The 18,795-nt window shown below is 36.1% G+C and overlaps 1 protein-coding gene across 3 annotated transcripts in view; it reads left to right on the forward strand.

The window, feature by feature from the left end:
* Window positions 1-18,795, forward strand: part of srgap3 (SLIT-ROBO Rho GTPase activating protein 3) — a 200,428-nt gene that overhangs the window by 79,677 nt on the left and 101,956 nt on the right. For all 3 annotated transcript variants that reach the window (XR_015494021.1, XM_087257811.1, XM_087257812.1), the window contains exons 3-4: window positions 2,776-2,938; window positions 16,744-16,806. Coding sequence is in view for 2 of the 3 variants with exons in the window: in XM_087257811.1 (XP_087113937.1) it covers window positions 2,776-2,938; window positions 16,744-16,806 (226 nt within the window). In the remaining variant the exon portion in view is untranslated. The remainder of the gene's footprint in view (window positions 1-2,775; window positions 2,939-16,743; window positions 16,807-18,795) is intronic.

Here is an 18,795-nt window from a genome sequence, read left to right on the forward strand (position 1 = left end):
AAATGCATTTTTTCCCCCCAATTCGGCGTGCAGTATCAAATTCCATTAAAACAACACTCTTCCAGCAGTTCATACTCGCATCCAATATCTCGTCTGTCCTGGTGGCATGCATGAAATGTTCCTGAATGAAAGTTAAAAGTGCCAAACTGCAGTTAAACAAATTAAAAGTGAAACACCCGAAATTACATAAAACTCTAGAGGAAATGTGGATAAAGTGGTGATGCAATTACGTTAATCAAATTATATGGTATTACATGTAAAACGGGATCATGAATGGAACATTAATAAGCAACTTACATGTATGTAAACACCTTAATTATATTATTGTCTTGTTCAGATTAAGGCAAATAATTTGATTGCTGGTTCTGAAATCGTAGTCCCGTGGACGTTTCTGGAGACCGCGAAACTTCCGGAAGGTACATATTTTTGCAGTTTTTGTTTACGTGAATCCACGAGAGGCCGCTGTGTGCGCTTTTTCACTTCTCAAATTTCTCTCGTGAGTGAGACTTTCATGCCCGCTGTTCTCGCGTAAGCCCACCAGAGGCCGCTGTCAACTGACGGTCTGTCTGACTGACTGAATGACCGACTGGCCGGCCGACCAATCGACTGACCAACCCTCTCCCTTACCTAAACCCAACCAGTTTCATCGATTGACCTGCCCACCCACTTACTGTCCTAAACCCCACCGATGATTTACAAAAGGCGTCCAGAAAAAGAAAAGCCCTCGTCTGATTTTTACCATGTTTTCGGATTTTACCACGTTCTCACACTGTTATTCACTTGTTCATTTTATTTTTTTTGGATTCTGTTTTTGTTTTACCTGATTTCTGGAACCGCTTGTCCCCGAACTCGAACCCCATCGTGGTCAACTCCACTCTGGTGTCTCAAGTCCGCCAACGTGCACAACGAGCTAACTGGACAAACTGGTTGCGGTGGGAAAGCCCTCCTCACGTAGGCAAGTAGTCAGCCGGTAAGCACAAAAAACTGCGTCATATCGCCCTGTAGCGTTTGTTTAAAAAAAAATATGAAATTCAGCCATATGTACCTCCGGCTACATAATTTGCGGTCTCCAGAAACGTCCACGGGACTACATCTTCAGAATGAGCCTGTGTTGAACATACTCGTTGATCCCAAGCAAATCTACAACAAAATTAATCAAGGTGTTGCAGTAGTACCAGAGCACACTCAAAAGTCCTAAGCTCATCCTGACTGAAATGCTGTGGTGGAAAAGCTGTGTAAAAACTACAAAACTCCTCCGTAATGATCTGAGGGACTGATAAGAACACACTAAAAATGATGGCTATAAAGCTGGCATTACTTCTAAATGTGGATGTACAGGCGTCTGATTCATAGGTTATCCATGACTTTTCTACCTTGACTTTATTAATGACTTTGTGTGAGATGTCATGCGATGTTTTAATCTGAGGTTTTATCTTTCGAGTTTTAAGACCTGCTAGTACTACAGCGGGGTAAGTAAGTATTGAATATGTCATGTTTTTTATTTATTTTTTTCTGGGAATAATATTTCTAAGGTAGCTGTTGATATAGAATTGAACCAGATTTTGGTAAAAACTCAAACAATACAAACATAAAAATAAAACAAAACAAATCTAAAAAATTTGTTGTGTGTAATAATAATGGAATGACACAAGGAGAAAGTACTGAACTACTGAAGCGTATTTAATGCTTATTATAAGAGGCTTTTTTTGGTGATGGCAGCTTAAAGACACCTCTCATATGTAGAATGAGGTCACATGTATTGCTCAGCTGGGAGTTTTTTTTTTTACAGACTTCAACAGAGTTTAAAAATCTTGATGGTTCTGTGGGTCTTGTCTGTCAAATCTGATTTTTAATTTGTTTTCTCTATATGATTCAAGTCAGGTGATTGGCTGGGCCATTCTACAGTACACCGTGATTTTCTTTCTCTGAAAGCATTTGAAAGATTCCTTGGCTGTGTTTTGGATCATTGTCTTGCTGAAATGTCCACTCTGGTTTCATCTTCATCATCCTGCTAATGTAGATGTTGACCTGAAGCAGCTAATGTTAATTTACACTAAGGATGTTCCTTAGTTGCTGAATTACTACTGAGAGATTTCAGCTGCGTCATTTCATTTTATTACACATAGCTTAATTTGTAAACTAGTTAGATTTGTTTTCTTTGGATACTGTATATGGATTTATTTGGTTGTTACCAACATCTGGTGAACATTTCAAGTCAACGGCACTTTTAGAAACATGTTTTCTAAGAAAGATGGTGAGATGTTCAATAATTATATCCCCCCTGCATCTTTGTTGTTTTCTATAATTATACCATGAAATTCAATAGGGTATGCAAACTTTTCCACATGACAATGTATACTTAAAACCACTCTAAATACCTTAGCAACAGTATGGCAACACCTTTGAAACCACTCACTATATCCTGCTGTCATGGTAAGGATTTTTGTATGTTTACATCATTAAAAAAATTTAAATCCACAGAATGATAACATTTAACCTCCACTAAAGTAAACATTGAGGTTGACTGGCTGCCAAAACAACCAATTTGCGATGATTAAATATGACTGCTTTTATTTGTAAGGAAATGATAACAGTAAACAAACACTACAGTATGTGCTCAGTGTAGGAGGAAAAAATGAATTGTACTTGCCTTGTGGATTTTGCCCGACAGCCTGACAATAGGAGATGAGACGTTAAACAAAACATTTCAGCGGGGAAGAAATGCAAGCCAACCTCTGACAGAATTTAACATTATTATTTCCTCTGCTCTTCCAGGAAAGAACAACACCTCCTCTCTTCGGTAAACTGCTGGTATCTGGTTTTGAACCAGACTCGAAGAGAAAGCAGGGATCACGCCACACTAAACGACATCTACATCAATAATGTGATCGTTCGTCTGGCTCAGATCAGCGAGGATGTCATCCGGCTCTTTAAAAAGGTCTGTATACTTGACGCCCTTCTCTCATATGTTAAATAGTACTCCTAATGTAATGTGCACTTTCAGCTAACAGAAGCCTCTGTGATAAAGAGGTCACATTAAAGTTCATACACTTAAAAAACAACAGCAGTCAACTTATTCAAATGAAATGAGTGTAGTTAACTCAAAATTTACTAAAAGTTAATTCTACTAATTTGAAAAGAGTTTTGAACTCAGTGTTAAAGTTAATGAGTTAGTTAAATACCTCATTACTTCAACTTAAATGGAGTAAGTTCACAGTACTCGTATAAATTTGTTTTTTTAACTAAAATGTTGGTTTGCGTTCACAAAAAGGAGGTGAAAAATGAGGACATTGGACGTCCTCATTTCTCAAAATGCTTAAAAATCCTACAGAATGAGTTTAATCAGAGAGTAAAGCTGCACACAGTCTCCTGTGATGGTTGGGTTTAGGGGTGGGGTGAGGGCAATATAATACACGGTTTGGACAGTATAAAATGGAATGAATGGAAACCTATGTAATGTTCCCACTTTTCACAAAAACAAACGTGTTTGTGTGTGTGTGTATGGTTTTGACATAACACAAAACAATACATAACAAATGAATACTGGTGTGACACCATCTAACAGCTCGGACACTGATTATTAGTACGCTTGTTTGTTGTTAAAATTCGTAATAGTGAAAAAATACTAATTTGTGCATCTCTTCCATGCTGCCATTGTAGCTGGTGTATTCTGAAAAAGTTTTGTACCTCTTGCTATCCAGCCCTTCCCCTTAAGGCTGATTTATACTTCTGCGTCAGTTGCACGCGTATATTTCAGCCAGTGCCGTAGCGCAAAATGCGGAGCCCCCCCTGCAGGGATCACTGACAGGGCCCCCAGTTGAGGGGGTTGGGGGGCGACAACGCGGGGAAGCCTTCACAAACTGAGGAGCAATCACAAACTGAGGAGCGGGAAAGGGGGCAGGTGTGGAGCGACAACGCGGGGAAGCCTTCACAAACTGAGGAGCAGTCACAAACCGAAAGCGGTGAGAGCGTCAAAGTAGCCAGAAGTCTCGTTTTAACGAGAACCGGGGGCGAAGAACAGCGCAGCGCGTCTTCTCTTGTGTGGGCGTCGAGGAGAGTTAAAATCAAGTCAAATTTAGGGTACGAGCTATGACGCGGTTCGGCGGCAAGCAGTCAGAATGAAGTAGTCCACCACTTGAGAGGAGTTCAGAGAACACAGACCTGTCAAGTTTGGCTCTGACCACAGTTGTTCCCAAGAGTTTGATTATTGCGGTTGCCGGATTTTCAATTATTGAAAATCGCGATGACGTGGGGCCCCCTAATCACGCGAGGCCCCCCCGCGGTGCGTGCCCTGCGGGCCTGTCCGCTACGCCACTGATTTCAGCCTTAGTGCATGTGCATAGCCCTTGCCGAGGCTGACGCCGTGGCTGACACGCAACTCTCAAAAAATATAACTACACGTTGCAACGGCGCATATATCGCAAGCTCTGTGATTGGTCAGCTTGGTAGCTGTGGCCAGTGTGGACGGGACCGAGAGCCGCATTAACTAGTTAGAGCGATTGTTTACAAGTGTGGATTCCCGTGAAGGAGCTCCAGATGGAAAGTTTAGTTTTGTGTTCACCTTATGATTAAACTTGTTGCACAGCTGCCGCTTTTCACCTCAGAATGAGCGAGTTCTGGCTACTTGTACATTAAGGAAGCGTTCACAAAAACAAAACACCCGTAAAGAAACTCGACATCATAAAAACCTCACTGCCAGCTTGTGTTTCGGAAGTGTTTTTGCAGAGCAACACAAACAGCACGCAGAAGTATAAATGCACGGCAACACACAAGGCATGCGCCTTGAGCCACGCGATCACTTGACGCAAAAGTGTAAACCTGCCTTAGCCCTACGCCTTCAAGCTAAAGATAATTGGAACGCCTCTACCTCTTCATGTGAACACATAAAATAAGGGGTAGGGGTAAGGGAAAGGGCTAAAGGCTGATTTATGCTTCTTTGTCAAGCTCATGCGCATGCTCCGCCGCAGCCTACTAGTGGTCGCATAGTCTCACCTTTCAAAAAGTGTAACCACATCAAAATATCGCAAGCTCTGTGATTGCAGTGGTGGGGACACAATGAGCTATAACCAACTGTATGATTTATTTCAGTTTTTTTCCCTTCCAAAATCATCCATTTATTTTTATCTTGTGTAGATGTCCTCAGATTTAATAAACTAAATGGCTCAATTCAATTCAATCAGTTTTATTGGTGTAGCGCTTTTACAATGTAGATTGTGTCAAAGCAGCTTCACATAAATGGTCATAGTAACTGGATCAGGGTAGTTCAGTTTTTAGTGTTTAAGTTCAGTTCAGTTTAGCTCAGTTCAGTGTGGTTTGAAGACATTATTCAGAGTCCAAACACTGAAGAGCAAATTCATCGATGAGTAGCCTTTCAAATCCTGAACTTTGCAAGCCAGTGGCGACAGCGGAAACTTCTTTGTTTATGTAAAATGATAAAGTTCTTCTTGCAGTAGGCCTATACTGGCAGCACTGAACTTTTCCATAATGTAGTTAACTGTAACACCCACCACTGCTCCAAAATCATTATGCATTCTTTCAAACAGCCAGGTGACTTCATACATTAGCATGCATTTCTTGCCAGACTTTTTTTTTTTTTTAGCACAGCAACGTCTACCTCCTACCTTTTGCTTGGCCATTTGTATTGAAATTTGCAATGCCTGCAGACGACTTGTATACGAACAGAATGAACAGGCACGTGTAAACGCACATCGTCTCGCAGTGTGACTCTAGCCTATTTATGCACATCCTCTCCGAGTTGAAAGTCACGCTGTGGTGAGGAGTGCCGCCACTGGCTGTGTTCTCCGTGCTGTGATTTCTGGGATATATGAGTTGGAGCGCTGTCAACACATAGCCCAGATTCCTGCGGTGTAATCCAAACACTACTAGCGTGTTTACACCTGGCCGCTTTTCCTGGAGGTGAGGCCCTGTGCTTCCAGCCGCCATTCATAGGAGAGCGCTTCAGCAGGGCGACTGTGAACCAATAAAACACACCCTGCCAAACTGTTAATTGCTTGCAGCGAGTGTACTCAAGGTCACCAGAGATGCTCTGCTCTGCCTGGGTGTAAGCTTGAAGGCTGCTGGGATGCGACAGGGTCAGTTTTAGTCATTTATAAACAAATAGGGATGCAAATAATTACATACAGCTATGGAATTAATTATACACACACACACACACACACACATATGAATATTGGCTGTTTCTCAATTCCAAGGATGCAGAGAATGGACTCGTGTTCTCGTGGAAGGCGGTCTTGCTAAGTTACCTCGGAAGAACGAACTTGTAAACTGCGTCCTGTGAGAATTTAAAACATAGATTTGAATCTACACCTAATAGATTTAAACATTACAGCATTCATACAATTTACTTATTTTTTTTCCTTGTCAAAATATTTAACATGCACAAAAGCCTTGCAAATATACTTTGCACAATACAAATAAAACAGATCAATATGAATTTCAGCAAAAAATGTCTTTATTAAGATTTTTTTTGTGAGTGTTTACTTTCACCGTCTCATTTAGGCAAATTCTTGAGATCAATAAGTATACATTTGTCTTTAAACTTTAAAGTTGATACAATAAAGATGTCTTTAAACTTCAATAACAAATTGTTACATAAAATGCAGTGATTCTCAACTCCTTTATTAAGACGCAATGATTTCTGGGACATCAAGAGCAAGTACTGCAAGTACTTTACAAAATAAAAAGAAACCGGCTACTATCTCAGTGGCTACAGCGATAGTTGATCATCAGATGACGACCATGAGATTTTTAAGAAAGTCTCAGTGTTGATATTATTTTAGATGTTGTGGGATCTCAATCCAGGCTTTTGCAAAAACATAAAAGAAAGATCTCACACTCAAAAAAATAAAAATTGTTGAATGAACATGATTTAATCGTGGCACCCTTTATGCATCTAATCCAATCAAGTAAAGCTGAACTGCTTTGAACATGTTGTATGAACACAAAGCACATTTGTAGATAAAACATGGTTTCAATATGTCAGTCTAACTTCTTTGCAACTAATTCACTCAAAATGTTTGTATTGTGTTATTCTAATTAAAATGATTCTAATTTACTCAATGTAACACTAAATTACTGTTTAAATTACAATTTTTAAATGACAATACTATGAAGCAAGATTTAAAATTGCGTAATTCAACACAAAAAGGACAGAAAACATGTTATATATATATATATATATATATATATATATATATATATATATATATATATATATATATATATATTTTATTATAGCCTTTAGCAGGCACCAATCACATTTAAACAAATTTCTTCTTTAATATTCTGATACAATGTTATATAATATCCAAAATTGTAATATGTAATATAAAATGTATAAGAAACATTTAGCCAACAAAATAATCTTGGCTCTTAAGAAAACTGATTCCCAAGCAATACCTGTAGGACGTTAACATCATTTTTTTTTACCAATTGAGTTTAAACAGCTTTCTTTACTTTGGTACTCCTATTCAAAATGTGAAAGTATAAAATGTATAGGAAACATATAGCCAACAACATAACATGCATAACATTCAAGCTCTTGGGAAAACCAATTCCCAAACTGTGCCGAAAACACGCGGTGATACTTCTTCTTGTTGTTTTCGTATGGGGACATCCAAAGGCACTACCGCCACCTACTGATATGCGCGAAGTGACTCTCCAGAGTGAGAGTTGTCGATTTGAAGCGTCTCAGTCTCATTGAATCAACATGTTCTGATCAAATTCATTTGATTATTTCTTGATTCAGTTTCAAATAACATGAATTAATCATTTAACATACGTAAACTTGGTTTGTTCTTTTCAATCTGACAAATTTTTATTTTATTAATATTATTCATATCCAATACATGCCTAGTTGATTTTTTTGAGTGCAGTTAAAAGCCGGTAATGGCAAATGTTATGGATCTGGTGGAACGATCAGTCCTTGTATTAAGTTTTAGTACCAAAACACAAAGAGCTACTAAGGCGGCACTATTTAAGATTTGATGATACAGTTTAATCCCTGTGTTCATAATGTCATCTTGAAATAATGAAGCATTACAGAGTGATAGAGCAAAGCAGTGATGTGTCCATCCAGAAAGTCTGTTGTGGATCTTGTAGGCCCTATAGTACTGTCTAACTATTGGCTCCAAGATATCATTTGTTGTGAGAGACCAGACAGGAAAACAATAGGACAAGGTGAACAAAATATATTCTTCTATCAGTAATATTTCACCATGGTTTTACTGGTGCTGTCATCAATCATCAGTTTTTCTATGAATATCTGTATGTATTTGGAGGCCTTTTATAGTTCATGATAATGTATTGTTTTTTTGAGATCATTTTTGTTTACTTTTTGCACTTCCAACGGTACAAATGTTAAAATATGAGTCCTAAAACCAAAAGCAGCATGAGTCCTGCCGTCTGGAATGATAATGAATATCCTTCCTCAGGCTCTTATTTGAACTTTTTCTTTAATTATGTGTTTGGAGCTTTCGGTGGCAGTTAGCAAAGACTAACAGCAGTCAAAGGATGTGAGATGAGAAACAAGCACCTGAGGTCAGCGAAACATCTCTCCGCTGGGTCGAGGATGAGGATGAATGAGCAGCAAAGACAGCTGGGAAACATGTACTGTAGCTTGATGGCATTTGAAGGGTCTTACGCTGCTGTTACTGGAGGCAGGAGACTGCAGCGTGTCAGTGCTTTTGGCTCTTTCATAATGTTGCATCAGAGCTTCCACTGAGAGCTGCTGCTGGATGGGAATGTGTTGAATGCAGTATTACTGATTCTCCATCCCCAGAAGGCTCTTAAATAATGTCTGATGTGGCTCAAAAAGCATGCGTTTGCTCTTGGGTTGTGGAGGCGATGAGGGGAAAAAGGGAACACCTCATTATCTTACGCGATAAAATGTCATATTCTGCATTTTTTATGTTTTTATTAGTTATTTATTTCTTTTACACTGAACGTTTGACCAAGGCGGCTATCAGAGATTTATCAGATTCTGTATGTATGTATGTTTTATATATTTTTACTTCTTTAATGTAAAAAGGATCACTTGTGTAAATCTTAAATAGCACAATTTCATTTTGAATGCATAAAAACACTGATAAAATTATTCTTGAATGTAACTGAAGCAAATTTAGCGTATCTTAAAATTAATGTACATGCTGTTTTGCAATGATTTAAGTTTTAAAATTAGATTTTAGATCTAGGTCCTACCAAGGCCGGAGCAAGCTGAACTGAGGACTATCACGCCGCCCTCAACCCCAAAGTGGAAATGAAAGTGAACGGTTATGAAAATTAAGTGAGGTGTCGCAGACCTCTATTCTGCCACCCTATGCGCGGATATAACTGAGGACGCGCAGGTGCTGAGGGAGGGAGGTGTTGCGGACGCCACCCTCTCTATTTTGCCGCTCTTTGCGTGGATATAACTGAGGACGCACGGGTGTCGCAGACCTCTATTCTGCCGCCCTATGCGCTGATATAACTGAGGACACGCGGGTGCTGAAGGAGGTGTCGGTGACGCCGACCTCTCTATTCTGTCACCTCTGCGCGAATATATCTGAGGACGCAGGTGGTAAGGGAGGTGTCGTGGACGCCGCCCTCTCTATATTGCCGCCCTAGGCGGCCGCCTAGGTCGCCTCTATGGACGCGCCGGCCCTTGGTCCTACTTTATATTGTCGCTCATACCTTTGAACTTACATGCTAACTATATGTGTAAGTAGTATGTAACTACAGTTTATGTACACACTGGTACATAGTATTTACTTTTGTAATACTGGTGTAACTACTCACATGTAACAACACACTGAATAATATGTGTAAGTTCAAATGTGTAACCGGACATTGGTAACAACACTAAGAAAGTGCACATCTAAAACAAGCATTACATAAGTGCATTGTGTAACAATAAAATGTACTTGCAGGTGTTTTCCCACTTCCACACCTTACCATGTGTTTCTGAACACTGTATTAGAATAAGAATGGCAGAACTAATGCTGCATTAGAAGGTTTCATTTTTATACCAGTGTAATTTCAGGGTAAATCTTCAGGATCTGTCCACTTAATATAAAGTGTAAAATGGTCACAAATTACTGTGTAATTTATAAAACATAAACCTTAGTGCAACTGTTTAACAATAGCAAACTTCTGCCAAAAAAGTATAAGTATATTGAGAAATATACAAATGCCATATGTTTATATGTTGTTTTAAGGTAAATTGTAGAATCACCCCAGTAATTCACATTAAAGGGTTAGTTTATCAAAGATTGTGTTATTAATGTCCTGTTACACATTTGATCCTACACATACTATTCAGTGTGTTGTTACATGTGTGTGGTTAAACCAGTATTACACAAGTAAATCTTTTGTACCAGTGTGTACATACACTGTAGCTACATACTACCTACACATCTAGTTACCGTGTAAGTTCACAGGTTTAAGAAACACTTAATATAAAGTGGAACCTAGATCTATTTTAAAGGGGTGGTCCACTGTGTAATGTAGCTGTGTGAACATAAAAAACTTCTGAATGTAATACACTTAAAGTTCAGTGCAAAGGTAGACATTTACTACGTCCCAATTTAAATACTTATACTACACCCTAAAAGTATGTACTTTTTTTTTGTGAAGCAAAAGCTTATACTTTTGAGTGTGCAACAGAAGGGTATGCAAGCTTTGGGACATACCACTTCCTCTTTAACAGATCGTTGTGTTGCTTAGTTATGCTCCCTGTCAATCATCCACACTATCCACATTTCTGTTGTGTTAATTTCCTACCTTATTGGAGAAGCAGCAGCAGGTTAATCTCCCATTCATGAGTCTTTCATGCATCGAAATCTCCTCAGGTTTTTCGGTAATTATGCATTCAGACGTTTTGACGTCTAAATGCGTCTTTATATAAGTTCAGTATTGTTGTTGCAGATGAAATATAACACAGATAATGCGATTTGAAATATTGTTCAGTGGGCTAGATATTGACTAACAGTCATTCAATTATCTTTATCGAAGCCTCTCTACTTCACTGTTGGTCTCTCGCATCCATTATGTTTGTAGTTTATTTACACTTTTCACGCGCGTTTGTAGTTCTAATCGCATTCACATCCAACGCGCAATGTATTGTGGGCAATATCAACGGTTAGAGTATGGACGCTTCTACACTTAATTTTATTACCGGAAATAGCAAACCATCCAGGAATCTCTGGCATACTCTTTTCAACATACTATGGTTTTGGACATACTAATTCTATTTTCAAATACTATTTATAGCATAGTATGCATATTGGGATGCAGCAATTGGCTTTTACAGAGTTAGCTTAGCAAACCCTACAGTGAATGCAATTTGGGGACTACAAAAAAGATACATCCAGGTTAATGAGATTATAAAACCTTCAGGTTACGCATATAGGCCAGAGATTCTGTAATGTTATAGCAGAGAAACTTGAAATGCTGTTCAAACGCTGCTATTTCCGCAGAGTGTAATGTGAATGGTCATGGTCGGTTTTGTATAGTCAAGAAAATAGATTTTATTTTGGATGAAATCTGGGTTTACTCTTGTACTCACCTTTTTTAGACAGTACAGTAGAGAGAATTGACAGGAAAGTGTGGGGAGCAGAGAGAGCAAAAGGATCGTCATAGGAGGGATTCGAACTCAGGTGGCCATGTGAAGCAGAGTCCATTTGTCGATGCACTTTCCACTACGCCAGTGGTATTGTGTATGAAGAATACAAGAACCAAAACATATAACTCATAATTCATAATCCAAGACAAAACTAAAAATGTATAAAGTATTTGTATACACAGAATTTATTCAAAATTTTTAACAAAAAACATTTTTTACTTTCACTTTTTAACTTAATGTTATAAGAAATAAGCAAGGACTTTCCTAACCTAAAGAGAAAATCAGTATGTGCATGCAATATCGTCTCATCCTGTAAGCATGAATGATTAGTGCAGTCTGGTTACAGGGATAAGTGTGTAAGTGCATGTACACATTCATGTGTGTGGAGAGATTACTTTAGATCCACGAGCACATAACAAACACTGCTGTAGCCTTTATTGATCCCTCAGAGTGTCCTACATTATTCTTTACCATAAAGGACACTGAAAGGCTACTGATACAATTTATTCAAGGAGACTGCGAGATCGAGCTCACATGCTATTGGTGTATTGTTAAATATGACAGTTCTCTGTTGCATAAAAATACCACAAAACACGCTTTTTATTCAAGGACAGATTAGTCTGTCCTTGGCATGGCGTGTGGTGAATACTTATACTTTGTATTTTTTTTATTAACATTTCTAAGTTTTCATTTTATTTATTTTTTGTTTGCTTTTGTACTTTTATTATGTGCTTTATTTTCTGTTTATATGTTTTTGGGAGGTACGGCACAGTGGCTCAGTGGTTAGCACTGTCGCATCACAGCAAGAAGATTGCTGGTTCGAGTCCCAGCTGGACTAGTTGGCATTTCTGTGTGGAGTTTGCATGTTCTCCCTGTGTTGGGTTTTCACCGGGTGCTCCAGTTTCCCCCAAAGACATGCGCTATGTATGTATTGAATAAACTAAAATGGTCTTAATGCATGATTGAATGTGAGAGTGTATGGGTGTTTCCCAGTACTGGGTTGCGGCCGCAAGGTCATCCGCTGTGTAAAACAAATGCTGGAATAGTTGGTGGTTCATTCCACTTTTTTCCACCTCTGAAATAGAGACTAAGCTGATGGAAAATGAATGAATGAATGAAAGTTTTTGGGGCCAAAGAGAGAACCCTTGTAGATCTTTTTCATTTTCTTTCTCTTAATTTCTTGTTTGTTTCATTTTTACATAAATCGGAATACTCCAACGTTTTATTTCGCAATAATAAATTCTGCTTATTTTCTGATTAACATTTTATATATGTATTTTTTTCATTTAAGTTTCTGAAATAACTAATACAATTAATTTATTTCAGACATTAATAGTTTAATATAATTAAATAGCTACTGATTTCATTAATAGTTTGAATGAGCTTTTTTTAAGTTATATATTAAGTATATACACAAAATGAAACAAAATGGTATGTGTCAAATATTTTAAAATGTATGCGTATACAGTTCTGTTTCCTCTAGTGTTTTATCCAGCTTTGGTGGCAGGCCTTTTACACAGATCTACCAACTACCTATGGTGTTATTTCAATGACAAATGTTGTGAGCGCAGTATTACAAGTCAAGATCGCATTCATGTAAAACGAGCATGCGAATCTCTTCGCTTGCGAGCCAATTTCCTCTGTTCGTGCACAAAACTTCTTGCACGTCCTCAAATATACACTGCTCAAGTGCAGATTTTTTTGTGTTATTTAAAATAAATGCTGTTGAAGTGCAGTTTAGTGCATTTATGTAACAATTATTGTAAACTATAAACATACTTTATTACAGTATTATGAGATTTGCTAGGAATATTTATGAATGTCTTCAATAGACCTACAGAGAGGCAATAATGCTTGCTGAGGTAAAGTGAAACGTCTATAAACTCATTGTATGCAGAGCCATATATCGTTATCTGTAAAGTATAATTAAGGAAACTGTGTTCATCTTAATTGAAAGCTACATCATGTTTACTGGCCTCACGCACCTGTCAGTCAGTCAGCACGTCATCTTAAAGGGTTAATAAAATAACGCACATCACTACTACAATTACAGAAAAGTGCTGTCATAATTCACTTACCTTTTAATATGTTTTGGTGTGATTATAACCTGCTATTAATAAAAAAAAAAAAACGGCTGAATGTTTTGAATGAGATGCTGGAATTTTGGTGTGGTGCTCCACCATGGAAGAATGAATGTAATGGAAATCATGCAGTTCATTATTAGCCCCCTAAATTATTATCCCCCTGTATATTTTTCCTCCAATTTCTGTTTAACGGAGAGAAGATTTATTTGAACACATTTCTATTCGTGATAGTTTTAATAACTCATTTCTAATAACTATCTTTGTCATGATGACAGTAAATAATATTAGACTAGATATTTTTAAGACACTTCTATACAGCTTAAAGTAACATGTAAAGGCTTAACTAGGTTAATTTGGTTAATTAGGCAAGTTAGTGTAATCAGGCAATATATTGTATAACAGAGGTTTATTCTGTAGACTATAATAATAATAATTATGTTGACCTTTAAATAATAATAATGTTGACCTTAAAATTATTTAAAAAATAAGTAAAAAAGTATTCTAGCTTAAATAAAACACTTTTTCCAGAAGAAAAAATATAATCAAACATACTGTGAAAATTTCCTTGCTCTGTTAAACATAATTTGAAAAATATTTTAAAAAGGAAAAAAATTCAAAGCGGGGGCTAATTATTCTGACTTCAATTGTATAAAAAATACAAAATGGCTGTTTTGTAAGTTTTTGGTTTAAGTTACCATATTTTTAATTATTTTTTAAATATTTAATTATTACTGGAGCAGTTGTTTTTATTTACGGTTTGATGTAGTTTTGTTATTTCACACTTTGCTTGTGTTCGGTGTATTGTTTTGTCATCTGACTTTTCTGAGGAAGTATATACCATTATATAGTATACAGCAGCATTCTGTGCAGAGCTTTTCTGAACTCTTGACAAGAAAGGTAATGCTTCTACCTGTAGATTCTGCAGGCCTGGAAGTTTACCAAAAATTGTGTGTGTGTGTCTAAGCCAGTCTTAGTTTTTGTGCCTAATGACAAACCTGCGCGTGCAGTGAACAATTTCAAGCTTCCCTGGAGTTCTTGCCCTCCTGTTTCTGCCAGATTGTCTCACTTTAGAGTTAAATGCATTACATTCTCTCACTTTCCGCTCAGAGCTTTGTGTGTGTGAGCAGGAGTTATGCTGTGTGGGAGTAGGTAGACTTGTGTTCTTTCCCTTGTTTATAGCATTATTAAATGATTGTTTTTTGTTACCACAGAAATGCATAAGCAGTTTTCAGTGTCTTAGTCTAGATCTGAATCCTCCTGCTCTCTGTCTGCTTACACAAACGCAGGAAATGTTGCTGCAGAAGTTTTTATTGAAAAGCATTTTTATCAAATTATCCATTGATTGAAAACATGAACTTTTTGACATTTCATGTCATTGGAGTTTCCACATTTATCATTGAGAAATATGAAACGTCTAGCCTGATGATGATTATACATCTTTAAATTTATTTGTTAAGATTCAAACAACCAGAATTTAAACTCAAGTGTTTTATTCTTAGTATTTATTGATGTGCTATAAATGCAACACCGTAAAAAATGCCACACAACTCCTTCATGTTGTCATAACACATATTGATGAAGTTAACTTAATTGTTTTTTTTTTACAAATTTAAGTGTATTAACCTCCTAGGGCTTAGTGGCCACATACCTGTACGTAGACAGCACATTTGAGCTCTTAAGTGGCTATTTAAAACACTTTGAATATTTTATATTTAGTTACAGACATACAGTGCAGTGTCATCCTGCGACTGTTTTGCAGCATATGAAATGTCCCAAACACTATTTATTTTTAACTGTCCAAATAGGAGAAAAAAAATGTTGTTTTTAACTCTTTGATAGTCAAAACATGTTCAAAAAAATTCTATGTTAAATATGCATTAAAACAGTCAGGAAAAAGTATTTTATGTAAATTCAAACCATGAGTTCACATACACTGTAAAATACAACAAGTTAAGGTAACTCAAACCATGTGAGGAAACCGATTGCAACAAACTATTTGAGTAAAAAAAAAAAACTCATCTAAACGAGCACTGTGAACTTATCCTATTTAAGATTAAGGAATGAGAAACAAAACCGTAATCTTCACCGTATGCTACTCTTAACTAAACCTCTTGTAAAATTGATTCTAATATGCTTAAAATAAAATGTAAATAGTATTTTGCAAATTACTGCTACAGAAAAAAAATACAGTGTAGTGTGGTTTAAAATGTTGATCTGAGCACATTGAAACAGTCACAGGGAAAAATCTAAATAAATATATGTTTGTTTATTTATTTGGCTTGCATTTTTGATCTCTGTAAAGTATGTTTGTGATGCTCGGCAGCTTATAAAAAGAGCTACAATTCTAATAAAGTGGGAAAACAGCATATAAGAAGACATCATCAGAAAACACAGAGTTATATTCTTATTTTTAGTTGCTTATATAAACTACATACAGTTAAAGTCAAAATTATTAGCCAAATGATGTTTACAGTAAAGGAGCTATACATTTTCCACAGTATTTCCTAAAGTATTTTTTTCTTCTAAAGAAAGTCTCATTTGTTTTATTTTGGCTAGAATACAAGCAGTTTGAATAAAAAAAAATAAAAAAAAACATTTTAAGGTCATAATTATTAACCCCCTTAAGCAATATTTTTGATTGTCTACAAAACAAACCACTGATATAAAATGACTTGCTTAATTAGCCTCACTTGTTTTATTAACCTAGTTAAGCCTTTAAATGTCACGTTAAAGATGAATATTAGTGTCTTGAACAATATCTAGTAAAATAATATCGTCATGGCAAAGATCAAAGAAATTTGTTTTTAGAAATGAGTTTTTAAAACTATTATTTTTAGAAATGTGTTGAAAAAAATTCTGTTAGATAGAAATTGGGTAAAATATATAGAGGGGGCTAATAATTCAGGAGGGCTAATAATTCAGACTTCAACTGTACATTGTAGTATGTTTTAAAATAATTTTCCATTATAATGTATTACTTTCTGGAACCTGCAAAGTTTAGAGTTTGACTAATGTGTGACCCATTTTGTGTTCTTTCAGAGTAAAGAAATTGGCATTCAGATGCACGAGGAGCTGGTGAAAGTGACGAACGAGCTGTACACTGTGAGTATAATGTCTCTCAATCTCTCTCTTTATTTGTCCTCCTTTGGGTTCTTCTGGCTGTGCGTTTGAATGGAGCTCTCGCCGCTGTGTGCTGCCATTCGCCATAGAAACACAGACTCTCAGGCCAAGAACAAAAACAGTTTGGCTGCGTGACAGTTTGGACAAGAAAGAAACTGTTGCTTCACGTAGTTTCTATTAGAGTATGGGAAAACTGAATGAAAGGATTTGTGTTTATAAAGTGGGTCTATTTGCGATAGTGGTTGTAAATGGGAAAATTGAAGACTTTTGTGATATTTTCTGTTTATAAGCTTCATATGAAACAGTTAACTCTTAAGATTTACTTAATACAATCCTCGTAACAATTTGCATGAGTAAAATTAAAATAAATGTAATAAAAGTAAACAAATTTTCTGTCAAGTACAATTAAATTGTCAATACAATGTAAAATGTACTTCATGCTTAAACTAACACCGCTAAATAAACTAAAAAAAATTAATTGATTAAAATAAATTTTTATTCTAGATTTATTTTATATTAAGAGTGTATTTGATGTATTATTTGTAGAGACATTGCTTTTATCAAATTAAGTTAATCTTTTTAGTTACAGTATATTTAGTAGAATTTAAATATATTTTGTCATCAATTTACGCTAATCATTTTGTTCGATAACAATGATAAGCTATGGACATTTTTACTTAGTCTTGATGAATGCAAAGAAACTTGATATTATGATTAGGCTACATCACCCAGTATTGTTTAGCGAGCGTGATTCACTTTCTCGCCAGCAGTATTAGCTGTTAAACTGTTGTTTATTTTTAGGATACATATTTTTTACATTTTTAATTAAGTAAAACATTTATATTCTGTAATTGTTTAGTATTAGAAAATGCAATAAGTATTTTTGTTTGTTTACAGTGTAAAAAGAATCCAGAAATGTAAAGTTTTTTTTCTGGCAGCTGGTGTGACAGAAAAAAAAAGTAAAATAATGGATGCTAAATGACAGAAATTATCTTAAATTTAAATTTGTGTAATTTAACAACCATTATTTTACTGTTTTTTTTTGTAATTTATTGTATTGTAGTTATATTTTGTATTATATTTTGTAAGTTATTTTACTCTTTTTTTATTTATTTTTTTTCTGGCACCACAGCTGCCAAAAAAAAAAAAAAGTGCAATTTTTTCAGTGTACTGTCTAAATGCTGTCAATGAAAGTACATCAAATATTATACTTTTTATTGTATAATAATTATATTATAGAAAATAGGAATCTCCAGAAAATCAGAGTAATGTGTAAGCTGTTTTTGTTAATAACAATATTTTCTTTTTCTATTCTAATCGTTGTGGTTTCAGTCATTGTTGGTATTCCCTTTTTAAAGCTGGAAGCTTTAACAACTTAAATTGAAATATATACCGTTATTTGTCAATATGAAAAAAGAATTTTTGAGATTGCGAATGCCACAGTGGCGCAGTGGGTAGCACGATTGCCTCACAGCAAGAAGGTTGTTGCTTTAAGCCTCGACTGGGTCAGTTGGCATTTCTGTGTTGAGTTTGCATGTTCTCCCCGTGTACGCGTGGGTTTCCTCTGAGTGCTCAGGTTTCCCCCACAAGTCCAAAGACATGCACTATACACTGTAAAAAAGCAGGGTTCCACACAATTCATTCATGTTGTCCCAACACTAATTGATTTGAAGTTGAAGTTAACTGAACTCAGTTAAGTTAAGTTGTCTCAATGAATGATGAATGAATGATGTTTCCCAGTGATGGGCTGCAGCTGGAAGGGCATCCGTTTCGTAAAACATATGCTGGATAAGTTGGTGGTTCATTCGGCTGTGGCGACCCCTGCTTATTGCTAGGTTTATTTGCAATAGTTAGAAAACATATTTAAGTATTACAAATAAACAAACACAAATATTTAAGTCTTTCCACTCACACTTAAAAAAAATCTAGCTGTGTAAACTGTTTTAGTTTAATTGAATTAGCTTTTCTAGT

Source organism: Danio rerio, chromosome 6 (assembly GCF_052040795.2).
Source record: "Danio rerio strain M-AB ecotype USA chromosome 6, GRCz13ab, whole genome shotgun sequence".
Taxonomy (NCBI): Eukaryota; Metazoa; Chordata; class Actinopteri; order Cypriniformes; family Danionidae; genus Danio; species Danio rerio.